The 13,358-nt window shown below is 35.8% G+C and overlaps 1 protein-coding gene across 1 annotated transcript; it reads right to left on the reverse strand.

The window, feature by feature from the left end:
* Window positions 1–4: 4 nt before the first annotated feature.
* Window positions 5–13,341, reverse strand: slc19a3a (solute carrier family 19 member 3a). Its single transcript, XM_073817512.1, has 7 exons — window positions 13,264–13,341; window positions 13,012–13,179; window positions 10,505–11,090; window positions 8,577–8,789; window positions 7,061–7,253; window positions 2,895–3,036; window positions 5–178 (listed from the first exon to the last, which is right to left on the reverse strand). The coding sequence occupies exons 2-7, from the start codon at window positions 13,162–13,164 to the stop codon at window positions 11–13; spliced, it is 1,455 nt and encodes a 484-aa protein (XP_073673613.1). The 5' UTR covers window positions 13,165–13,179; window positions 13,264–13,341; the 3' UTR covers window positions 5–10.
* Window positions 13,342–13,358: the final 17 nt, after the last annotated feature.

A 13,358-nucleotide genomic window follows, 5' to 3' on the forward strand; every position in this document is an offset into this window, starting at 1 on the left:
TTCCTTGTGTTCAGAACTTTGTTCCCGTGATGATTTGTGCATCATCTTCTGCATCAAACGTTTCTCCTGGATGCTCTCTAAGCGTTTCCGTCTCAGGTTTTCGGCACATTGTGGTATACAAACCACTTATGAAGAAAATGAGTGCGATAATAGAGAAATATGCCCCGTAGATGGTAAACTGGAAGACAAGTAACACAAGAACAGTCTAAATGCATGTTCTGGATCCAATACAAATTAGCATCTGTGTCATGATGATCATGACCATGGAAAATACAGGTATGTGCCAAAAAATTAGAATATCGAGGGAAAGTCCATTTATTTCAATTATGTGTTTCAAATAGTGAAACTTGTATGTTATATTAGTTCACTAGACACAAAGTGAAATATTTCAAGCCTTTATTTGTTTCAATAAAGTGACAAAAACAAAAAAACATCCAGTATTTCACAAAATTAGAATATTTAATGTGACCAATAAAAAAGCATCTAAAAACACATGTTGGCCTTCTGAAAAGTGTGTTAATGTACTGTATTATGTCCTCAGTACTTTGTTGGGCCTCCTTTTGCACTAAATACAGCATCAAGGCGGTGTGGCATGGAGGCGATCAGCCTTTGATACAGTTGAGGTGTTATAGTAGCCCAAGTTGCTTTGATATTGGCCTTCAGCTCATCTGCATTTCGTGGTCTCTGTTCCCTCATCTTCCTTTTGACAATACCCCATAGATTTTCAATGGGGTTTAAGTCAGGCGAGTTGGCCGGCCAATCAAGTACAGTTATTCCATGGCTATTAAACCAGGTACTGGTAGTTTTGGCTTTGTGGGCAGGTGCCAAATCCTGCTGGAAAATAAAATCATCTCCAGAAAGCTTGTCGGCAGCAGGAAGCATGAAGTGCTCTAAAATTTCCTGGTAGACAGCTGCGTTGACTGTGGACTTGATAAAACACAATGGACCCACACCAGCAGTTGACATGGCTCCCCAAACCATCACTGACTGTGGAAACTTCACACTGGACTTTTAGCAGCTTGACTTTTGTTCCTCTCCAGTCTTCCTCCAGACTCTGGGACCTTGATTTCCAAATGAAATGCAAAATTTGTTTTCATCTGAAAACAGGACTTGGGACCACTGGGCAACAGATCAGTACTTTTTCTCCTTCTTCATCGCTTCTGACGTTGTTTTTTGTTCAGGAGTGGCTTGACGCATGTAATTCTCCAGCTGTAGCCCATATCTTGCAGACATCTGTATGTGGTGGTTGTTGATTCACTGACACCAGCCTCAGTTCACTCCTTATGAAGCTGGCCTCAGATTTCTGAACCACCATTGCTTCACAATCCTCTCAAGGTTACTCTCTTCCCTGTCACTTGTGCACCTTTTCTGGCCACATTTTTCCCTTCCTCTTAACACTCTGTTAATATACCTTATTTTCCGCACTATAATGCGCACCTAAAAGACTTTCTCAGAAATCGGCCGTGTGCCTAATAATCTGGTGCGCTTTATGTGTGCACTGAGTTCCAAAATTTGTAAAAAATGTTGTTGTGCGACTTTGGTAAGCGCTCCGCTTGACTGACGGTCGGACCATTTCCCGCTGACACGGGGACGTAATACGGTACAGTACGTACGCTAACAGCGATAAGCCAATCAGAGAACATTACGCTTGTTTTGTTTCAACATTTGTTTGACTGGCTCAGACAATGATGAGAGGGAACCCGGCGTGTTTGTTGGCGAAATTGCCCAGCTGTTGAATTCAGACACAGAAGATGAGGACTTTGATGGATTTGTGAGAGAAGATTGATTAAAAAATAATGTGAGTGTAATGATAAATAGTAGAATAAAGTTCAACTAAACTCACAGTTTTGCTTCCGTTACCTTTTTTTGTAGACCGTATGTTTTAGCATGTGCCTTATAATACGGTGCGCCTTATGTATGGGTTAAGAACAGAAATAGACCCCGTAATTGAGACTGCGCTTTATAATCCGGTGCGCCTTAGGGGCCGTTCACATGAAGCGTCTTTTGCGCGCGCAAGTTCGTTATTTCAAATGGAGACGCGCGCATATTGGATGCGACGCGCTCGTTTTTTCCAGGCGCGTCCGCGCCGCATCGATTTAAAAACATCTCAACTTTTCAGAATGTCGCAAGCGCACCGCAGGTCATGTGACATGAACTAACCAATCAGCTTCCTCACGTTTTTCCGTTACATTGAAACCTCAGCAGAAACATGGAGGAGCAGCTCATCATTGTGGTCCAGGGATTTCCTGAACTTTATGATTTGTCAAGCCCCCATTATTTTTACACTAATAGAAGAAACAATGCATGGAGACGCATAGGCTTGGAGCTAGAGCGCAGCTGATGGTTGCTTAGAAACGGCAGACGCTTCCGGAGCGCAAACGCCGGAGCGCTTTGTTGATAAGGAAGAAAGCGGCGCGCCTAGCGTTTTCCACGCGTTTTTAGGCGCGACATGTGAACGGCCCCTATATATGGTGCAGAAAATATGGTACTTCGATACTGCGCTCTGTGAGCATACAGCTTTTTTTGCAATTGCCTTTTGAGACTTTTCCTCCTTATGGAGGGTGTCAATGATGGTCTTCTTCTGCACAACCGTCAACAGTCAGCAGTCTTCCCCATGGTTCTGAAGCCTACTAAGCCAGACTGAGACAATTTAAAGGCTGAGGAAATTATATTTTGTCATGATATTCTAATTTTGTGAAATACTGGATTTTTTTATTAATCTTTAATCCATAGTCATTAAAATTGAAACAAATAAAGGCTTGAAATATTTTACTTTGCGTGTAGTGAACTAATATAACATACAAGTTTCACTCTTTGAAACAAATTATTGAAATAAATGGACTTCGATATTCAATGTTTTTTGGCACATACCTATTTTATTGAGAGTATCTCACCTGTGTGACAATATCCAGCCCAAGCCCCCTGCTGTCCACCACGACTGCGGTGATGATTGTCTGGAGGACCAGAGCACAGAAGGTATTGGCTCCGAACACAAGGGCGTAGCGCTCCATGTTCAACCCAGCTGCGATCTGGAACCTGTGTAACGAGGGCATGGATGTACTCATGCATTCATTGGTCTACAAAAGTTACTGTAATTAATAAAATATCGATCCACCTTATTCTTCAACGTGAAAGTAAGCTTATGGGTGAGACTTCTGGTTTATTCTGGCTATTTGGCAATAATGAAACCGTTTGAACTACAAACCAGCGTGTGCTCATAAAACTAGATGAGCGAAGTTCGCCGATGAACTTTGAAGTTGGTTTGATAAAGCCTTGTCTGAAAGTTTGAAATGGTTTAGCCAATGTGCTAGCATGATTTAGCATTAATTAGTATGTTGTCAGCATGATTTAATGTAAATGAACATATCGTTAGCACAATTTAACATGAATTAGCATGTCGTTAACATGATAGGCAAGTTGCTAGCATGACTAGCGTGTTACTAGTATCATTAGCATGTACTGGCATAGTTAGCATTTTACTAAAATGTTGCTAGCACGTTACTAGCATGATTAGCTTGTTAACATGTTTCTAGCATGATTAACAAGTTACTAGCATTATTTTTTATTGACTGAAAAGTTAGCACCTTGTTAAGATGTTTCTAGCATGTTTGGCATGATTATTAAGTTACTGATATGTTGCTAGCATGTTTATAGCACGATTAGCATTTTATTAGCATGTTAATAAGAGTAAAGTTACTAGCATGTTACTAACATGATTCTAGTATAATTAGCATGATTAACATGTTATTAGCATGATTAACAAGTTTATTGCACGTTTAGAATGTTAGCATAATTAATGTGTCATTATCATGTGCTAACATGATTAACATACTAGCATGTTGGTAGTATTTTTAATAAGTTACTACTATGATTAGCAAGTTACTAGCATACACTAGCACAATTAACAAGTTATTAGCATGTTTTTATAACGTCGTTAGCATGGTTAACAAACTACTAAAATGATTAGCATGTTCGTAACAAGTTACTAGCACATTGTTAGCATGTTATTAACATGTTGTTAGCATTTCTATGGCACGATTAGCATTTTAGCATGATTACCAAGTTGTTAGTATGTTACAAACATGATTCTAGTATGAATAGCATGTTATTAGCATGATTAACATGTGGTTAACATGATTAGCAAGTTAGTAACATTCTAGTGTTTTTAGCATGTTGTTAGCATTATTATCATGTTGTTATCATGATTAACAAGTTACTAGCATGATTTTACCTTAATTAACAATTACTAACATGTTGTTAGCATGATTAACATGTTCTTAACATGATTCATATGTTGTTAGCATGTTTCTACCACGATTAGCATGTTGTTAGCATGATTAGCGAGTTACTAGCATGTTAGTAACATGATTCTAGTATGATTAGCATGTGGCTAGCATGATTCGCAACTTACTAGCATGTTATTGGCATGATTAACATTTTGTTAGCATGATTAGCATGTTACTAACATAATTCTAGTATAATTAGCATGTTGTTAGAATGTTATTAGCATGATTAGCATGTTGTTATCATGATTAGAAAAGTTACTAGCACGATTCTAGCATGTTTAGGAATTACTAAACTGTTGCTAGCACAATTAGCATGTTATTAACACGGTCAACATATTGCTAGCATGTTTCTACCACGATTAGCATGATGTTTACATGAATAACAAGTTACTAGCATGATTCTCTTATGATTAGCATGTGGCTAGCATGTTGTTAGAATTTTATAAGCATGTTACTATCATAATTACCATGTTGTTAGTTTAATTAGCAAGGTACTAGCATGATTAACAAGTTAATTGCTAGCACAAATAGCATGTTAACATAATTAGAAAGTTAATAACATGTTACTAGCATGTTGTTAGCATGATTAGCATTTTGTTAAAATAGTATTAACAAGTTACTAACATGTTTGCTAGCATGATTAACATGTTACTAGCATGTCGTTAGTATTATTAACAAGTTGCTAAATATGATAAGCATGTTACTAGCATACACTAGAATAATTAAGTTATTAGCATGTTAGCATTTTTATAGCATGTTGTTAGCATGGTTAACAAACTACTAAAATGATTAGCATGTTCTTAACATGACTAAAAAGGAGGATGTTTCTAGCATAGTAAGCATGTTATTAGCATGTTGTTAACATGATTAACAAGTTATTAAAATGTTAGCATTTCTATGGCACGATTAGCAAGTTGTTAGTATGTTACTAGCATGATTCTAGTATGATTAGCATGTTATTAGCATGTTGTTAGAATGTTATTAGCATGATAACAGGTTACTAACATGTTATTAACGTGATTCTAGTATGAATAGCATGTTAAAAGCATGTTGTTAGAATGTTATGTTACTAGCATGATTAGCATGTTGTTATGATTAGCAAGTTACTAGCATTATTCTAGCATGATTAACAATTATTAACACGTTGCTAGCACGATTAGCATGTTATTAGCATGATTATGTTGCTAGCTACCACGATTAGCATGTTGTTAGCATGATTAGCAAGTAACTAGCATTATTCTAGCATGATTAACAATTAACACGTTGTTAGCATGATTAGCATGTTATTAGCATGATTATGTTGCTAGCTACCACGATTAGCATGTTGTTAGCATGATTAGCAAGTTACTAGCATTATTCTAGCATGATTAAAAATTATAAACACGTTGCTAGCACGATTAGCATGTTATTAGCATGATTATGTTGCTAGCTACCACGATTAGCATGTTGTTAGCATGATTAGCAAGTTACTAGCATTATTCTAGCATGATTAACAATTATTAACACGTTGCTAGCACGATTAGCATGTTATTAGCATGATTATGTTGCTAGCTACCACAATTAGCATGTTGTTAGCATGATTAGCAAGTTACTAGCATGACTCTAGGATGATTAACATGTTATTAGCATGATTCATGTTGCTAGCATGTTTCTACCACTATTAGCATGTTGTTAGTATGATTAGCCAGTTACTAGCATGATTCTAGTATGATTACCATGTGGCTAGTATGTTACTAGCATGGTTCTAGTATTATTAGCATGGTGTTAGCATGATTAGCATGTGGCTAGCATGTTAGAATGTTTATTAGCATGTTACTATCATGATTAACATGTTAACATACTGCTAGCACATTATTAGCATGATTAGCAAGTTAATAGCATGTTACTAGCATAATTCTAGTATGATTAGCAAGATACTAACATGTTGCTTGCATGATTAGCATTTTGTTAGAATGCTATTAAGAAGTTATTAACATGTTGTTAGCATGATAACTAGCATGCTACTAGTAATCTTTTATTCCAGTAGGGAGTTGTTAAGCTTTGCTATAGCAATCGACAGCTTAAATACACCATAAGTCTCATTGTATAAAAGTTTTCATCCCCTCAATGAATAGCCATGGGATTTCTGATAGTTTTGTTAGTCTGGTTTATGAAAACCATAAGTTGGATCAGTTATAGCAACCTGAGCCAGACTAGTCTGAAGGTCTGAGTTTGATGGTTGTAGCTTTAAAAGTCTGCACTCAAATTTAGTCTCAGAGGAAAAAGAAGATAATTAAATAGGATTTCAGTAAGTCGGCTTTCTCAGTCCAACTTAATAATATGGGAAGACACACCAATCTGCAATAACAAGTAGCCAAACGAGTTCTGTACAGCTAAAAAATATCAAAACGTGGATAAGACCCATTACATGTACAAATGTCTGATCCCACTCTTATGGGAAGAAAAAGGTGGATTGAATCTACTGTATATAAACTTTGCCATGTTTTGCATTGTCATCTTTTACTTAAAACAAATAGACCTGTGTAGAATTTGTCTGTCAGCATTACAGGCCCAAAATCGTCACTATTGCACCAATTAAGGTGAAACAGCAAGTGTTCAGATAAGATAACGCACTTTTCTGAAAGTTTATCACGTAGTAAGCTATTAGTTTGGAGCGGGTACAGGTTATATTCAGCAAAATTCAGTCCATGATGACATTTGACTTGATTACTAATAAGCATAAACATCACCTAAGCTGGTGTAAGTCACGTAACGTTACTTTGAACAGCACTTACATGGCAATGGTGATGAGCAGCATGTATAGGCTTTTGAAGATAATGTAGCCACAGTAGCACACCCAGATGTTTCCGCTGAAGACCATTGCGAAGAGAGCGCCCCCCTCCAGTGCCGAGAGCGAGCCAAGAGTCACCTCACCCCAGCGAGACCAGTCCGCGGATGAAAAGCCAATACTGTACGCCGCCGTCGCCCCTGCGGTGCAGTCATGTCCAGTAAGAAACACATTAATATACAGTCTGAATATACAATCCATGCTACGAATATAATGATAATGGCACAGAGGGATGATATCCATGGAATCACTTTTTTCTAGTAAATGACCAATCCACCTTTTTTCTTCCTGTAAGAGTAGACGCAGCCATTTGTAAACTTCATGAGTGTGGCTTTCCAGTCTCATTTTTTAGTCTTTAATTTTTAGCTGTACAAAACAGCTTGTTTTGCTGCTTGAGATTGCAAATTGATGTGTCTTACCATATTATTTAAATGTATTATCTTAATTATGAACACACTGGTTTGTAGTGCAAACAGTTTTACCGTTTACTGCATGTTATTCTTCTCTTTATTTCTCTATAGCAGTTAACGAACCGGATCGAAGTCTCACCCATTGGCTTACTTACACGTTACTTACACTTTAAAGAATAAGGTGGGTAGTTATGGTTTGAACTGGCCTTTAAACACATTTGTGTTGGATAAATTTCACACTGAATTTTCATAAGTTTAAATTGCCACTAGAATGTGATCTGCTGATTTAAACTGAATTACTGAATTTAAAAAAAATAAAAGTTTACTCTTTATCTCAAATCTGATTATTTTTCTTAGAATTGCACAATACAAACTCACAATTCTGACTTTTTTTCTCAGAATTGTGAGATAAAACTCCCCAACTTAGAGGAGGAAAAAAGACTGATATGTTCTCAGAATCTCACAATTCTGACATCTCGCAATTGAGAGTTATAAAGTCTGAATTGTGAGATATAAATACAGTTCAGACTTTTTTTCTCAGAATTACATGATTTGAACCCACAATTGCGAGAAATAAAGTTGTGTGTTATAAACACAATTCTGACACTTTTCTCAGAATTGTGAGATAAAATTCACAACTGCGCGGTATAAAGTCCAACTTTGAGGGGGGAAAAAGACCGATATGTTCTCAGTTATGAGTTATCAGTTTTTCGCATACTATATTCACCTTTTTCTTCCCATAAGACCGCGCACAGCCATTTGTAAATGTTATGGGTCTGACTTCCAGTCTAATACACGTCCAGCTATTTTTATCTGTACAAAACAGCTTGTTTTGCTGCTTGATATTGCAAATTGGTGTGTCTCACCATATTATTTGAATGCATTATCTTAATTATGAACACGTTGTTATTATTCTCGTTATTTCCCTACAGCGGCTAATGAACCAGAAGTCTTGCCCATGTGCTTACTTCTGCATTGAAGAATAAGTTGGATACCAGGCTTATTTTCTAGGTTTGTCTAAGTTCACAACAAATAAGTGTCCTTTTTACTTACCAAACAGGTTTGAGATGGCCTCCACTCCTCCATTGTAGACCGTGAAGTTACTTGAGGGCTCCACATGCTCCCACAGAGACTGGACGAAGTTCACCGTCTGGTTGTAGCCGCAGGTAGCCAGGGCCCACCAGGCTGACCAGATGATCAGTGTACGTGAGGAGAAACACTGCAGGAAATCCCTCCACAACCGGAGTAGAACATCACCACAGCCACCTGGGATTTTATGAGGCCAACAAAATTGCATTGCATTTAGATTTTCTAGATTGAGCTGGTTAATATTTTATTAACACTACCAGTCAATCGTTAGAAGTCTCTTCTACTCACCAAGCCTGCATTTATTTGAAATTTCAGCAGCATTATTGCAGCTTTCAGTGTCACATGATTCTTCAGAAATCATTCTAATATGCTGATTTGCTGTTCAAGATTATTTAATTATTGTTATTATTATATAATCAGTTGAGTGCATTTTATCAGGATTCTTTGATGAATAGAAAGATCCAAAGATCAACATTTATTTAAGCAATAAGGTACGAGAGCTTCGCGTCGTGCCTAACAACGCCCTTCAGCCGTGATTTATTCATGATACAGCACGGCCTCAAGTACCTTATTGCTTTTATAAAACGGTTACCACACAATAAAAATATTAAAATCAAAAATATATATTAATTTATATATATTAAGTTGTACGTTTTCATAAAGTAAAATCATTAACTGCCTTCCGCTGTAAAAAGTAGTCCCTAACTGCTGCAGCTGTGTTTACGTTGCTAAGGGTGGTTGCTAAGGGGGTTCAATGATACACAAAACCGTTGAGTGAAGCGGTCATAGCAGTGCCGTATCATGAATACGACACAGCTGCTGACCAATCAGAATTGAGGAATGGAACTAACCGTTTTATAAATGAAATTAAAAGCTTTTGTAACATTATACACTATACCATTCAAAAGCTTAAAGTCAGAGTAATTTATTATTTAATATATTAAATTAATGCTTCTATTTAGCAAGCATGCTTTAAATTGATCAAAACTGATGATAAAGACGTTTATAATGTTACAAAAGATTTCTATTTCAAATAAATGCTGTTCTGAACTTTCTATTTCTCAAAAATATTCCTATTCTATTCCTGAACAAAATTCTACTCAGCTGTTTTCAACATAATAATAATGATAAATGTTTTTGAGCAACAAATCCGAATATTAGAATGATTTCTGAAGGATAATGTGACTGGAGTAATGATATTGAAAATGTAGCTTTGATAACAAAAAAAAAAAAAAAAAAACATTTAAAATATATTCAAATCGAAAGCGGTTATTTTAAATAGTAAAAATATTTCTGAATTTTACTGTTTTTGCTGTATTTTAAATCAAATAAAATGCAGGCTTGGTGAGCAGAAGAGACTTATATTTGAAAATATTTGTTAGTTGTGAGTCTGATGGAGTTTAATATTTTATTTACAGAGCTATAAAATATTACAGAAGGTTTTTTTTTTAACCTGACCTTTTAATTTGAACTCAAAAAGTCTTGATTTTTCAATAATTTAAACCCTGAACTTTCTCATAATCGACTGCAAGCTCACATTCAGATCTGCTTCCATCCAAATCAACAACCTAGAAAGATTTGTCACTAATATTTCACTGCAACTTTAAACATAGAAGACAATTAGCATTTTAGCAATGGATTTACTTTGGGATTTCATGTGGGATTTTTGTTTTAAAGTCTTGAGAGAATGAATAGATGCATTTCCCTCTTTTGTCCATTGAAAACCTCTGCAGTCCCACTTGTTAGAAACCACCTTATTGAAAGTAGCTTGTGTTAACCACAGATTTTATTTCAGGCATCTAACCAGAAACCCAGAAAGTCAAAAACCCATTGAATTTGGGTTGGTTTAGGACTCATTATTAGCCATGGTAGATTTGACTCATTATTCCTACCTGTTCTGGAACGTTTTGCACTACTACTATCACAAACACTGGAACCTTCCACCTCTGCGCCATCTTTTTGTCCATTGCTCTGAAGATCCTCCTCTGTCCCAACATGTCCTTCACCATCGCCAGCACTCCTCTTTTGGTGGAAGAACATACTTGTCTTGGGCATTGGGAGAAGAATAGAAGTGATCAAAGCCATACCGGTGAGAACCAGTGTAAACACTAGAATGTAGTAGTAGGACATCAGTTCCAAAGAGACTAGGATCTGGCCCAATACTGAACCAACGAGGTAGCCCAGGAGCTGGGCGGTCCGGCAATACGAGGTGGCTTTCAGGTAGTGCTTCATCTCCACTATGCTGTAGAGGTACGTAAAGTAAGCAACGTCACACGACGTCACCACTCCGTATGTAAACTGCACGGCCTGCATCTCTGGTACACCATTACACCACAGCAACATGGCCGTGGTGGAGAACAGGATTAAACACTGGAAGACCACCACAGGTTTGTAACGTAGCCAATCAGTGAGGAGGAAGACAGGAACCAGCACTGCCAGATATGAATACGTCCATACCGGAAATATCTGATTGGTTACCTTGGGGGAAAAAACAGGTATTTATCACCAACAACAAACTAGAGTGATTGTACAAATCTAAATCAGTAACTTTTTCTAAATCCACCTTTTTCTTTAACATGGAAGTACGCCTATGGGCAAGACTTCCAGTTCATTAGCCGTTATATAAATAACGAGAAGGATATTAAATGGTAAAACAATTTGCACTACAAACCAGTGTGTTCATAATTAAGATAATACATTAAAATAATATGGGAAGACACCAATTGGCAATATCAAGCAGCAAAACAAGCTGCTTTGTACAGCTAAAAATAGCTGGATGCGGATGAGACCGGAAGCCAGACCCATAAAATGTACACATTATGCACAAAAAACTTAATGTAGCGTATAATTACTTGCTAAATATAGATTTTTTTTGTTAAAAATATTATCCACTGTATATTTCAGTATATTTCACTATAGATTTTTTGTTTTTTTAATTATTTATGTATTATTTATTTTTATTGCATAATTTTTTTTGTATGTATTAATTACACAGTAATTGATTTATGCAAAAACTGCATGTAGCCTATGATTAATTATTACTATTATTAAAGAATAAGAAAAAAATATATATATAATAATAATATAGTAATAATATTAGTAACTAATAATATATACAAAATATGAAATACTAAATAATATTTAAAAGAATTTAGATAATTGCACGATTATTATTATTTGAAATGTCATGTCGACTTGTCAAATACAGATTTTTTAAATATTATTTCTATTCACTGCATATTTTTAATTTCGTTATTATTGACACTTTTTTATTTCATAAATCTAACTCACAATCGCAAGAGCAGACAGCTATAAAAAGGTTATGCTTTATCTGGAATTAATTTAGTAAATTAAATGGATAGTATGCTCAAAAATAAAATTTTGTCATTAGGTACTCCCTAATTTTCTAAATCTGTATCTGAGTTTCTTTTTTCTATGGAACATCAAAAATGATTAAAAATGATTTTCTAAACATTTTTGGTTTGTACAATGAAGGTCATTGAGTTCAAACCATCAACAGACCTCACTGACTTCCATTATATGGGTAAAAATAAATGAATAAAAAAAAAACATTTTGGTTAATGAGAGGGTTCATACAAAATGCATGTTATTGTTTATTTTGTACTGACCTGAATAAGATATTTCACATAAAATACATTTACATATAGTCCACAAGAGAAAATAATAGTTGATTTATAAAAAAAAGACCCCATTCCAAAGTTTACATCCCCTGGATTCTTAATACTGTGCTGTTACGTGAATGATCCACAGCTGTGTTTTTTTGTTTAGTGATAGTTGTTCATGAGTCCCTTGTTTGTCCTGAACAGTTAAACTGCCTACTGTTATTTAGAAAAATCATTCGGGTCCCACAAATTCGTTTGTGTGTGTGTATTTGAACCTTTTCCATCAATGATGTTTTCCATCTTTTCACACTGAGGACAACTAGACTCATACGCAACTATTCCAAAAAGGTTCAAACACTCACTGATGCTTTAAAAAAAAAAAAAAAAACATGCATTAAGAGTCAGGGGTGAAAACTTTTGAACAGAATGGAGATGTGTACATTTCTTATTTAGACTAAATTTTATGTTTTTTTCATTTAGTGCTCTTTACATTTTAATTTCCACAAATATTATTCAAAAAGTTCCACAGGTTTAGAACAAATGATTGAGGAGAGATCCCCCATATGATTGTAAAGCGCTTTGGGTGTACGGAAATACACAGTGAAAGCGCTATACAAATGCATCATTCATTCATGACTGAAATTATATTTTTGAGTGCACTGTCCCTTTAAGATCTCCTCAAATGATATGACATTGATTTCTATGAGTCATGCAATTCCATTCTGAAATCCAAAAACACTATGTTAATAATTAAGCTTTATAAAAGTTAGCAATACCTGCTCAATGGTTAGGTTCTTGTCTGGTCCAGTCAGGAACGGGATGAGAAATGGTTCTAAAGGCTTTACTGTGCTGAAGAACCCATAGATGCATAATAGAAAAGTGGGATACTTCCAGTCTCTCATCCACCGCTTTAGAGTCTCCATCTTCATAGCTGATTCAGTATGCTGGATGATACAGTAAATGTATCAGTCTGAACACTATAATTTATATGTTACAGTCAAAGAACACTATATAAAAGCACTATGTACCTTTGCAGGTGTGCAAGATCTGTTTTCAAATCGAAATACTGTTCCCTTGAGATAATCACCACTCAGTCTGAGGGCAAGAATGTGGCTGCATATGC

The sequence above is a fragment of the Garra rufa genome, chromosome 14 (genome assembly GCF_049309525.1).
Source record: "Garra rufa chromosome 14, GarRuf1.0, whole genome shotgun sequence".
NCBI lineage: Eukaryota > Metazoa > Chordata > Actinopteri > Cypriniformes > Cyprinidae > Garra > Garra rufa.

Bases quoted from the DNA above. Each gene is read 5' to 3' on its own strand.
- slc19a3a (XM_073817512.1), bottom strand. From the start codon at position 13,164: ATGAAGATGGAGACTCTAAAGCGGTGGATGAGAGACTGGAAGTATCCC. The intron at 8,790-10,504 runs GTAGGAATAATG...ATAAAATCCCAG, and splicing joins TGCAAAACGTTCCAGAACAG to GTGGCTGTGGTGATGTTCTA. The intron at 7,254-8,576 runs GTAAGTAAAAAG...ACTGCACCGCAG, and splicing joins GGCCATCTCAAACCTGTTTG to GGGCGACGGCGGCGTACAGT.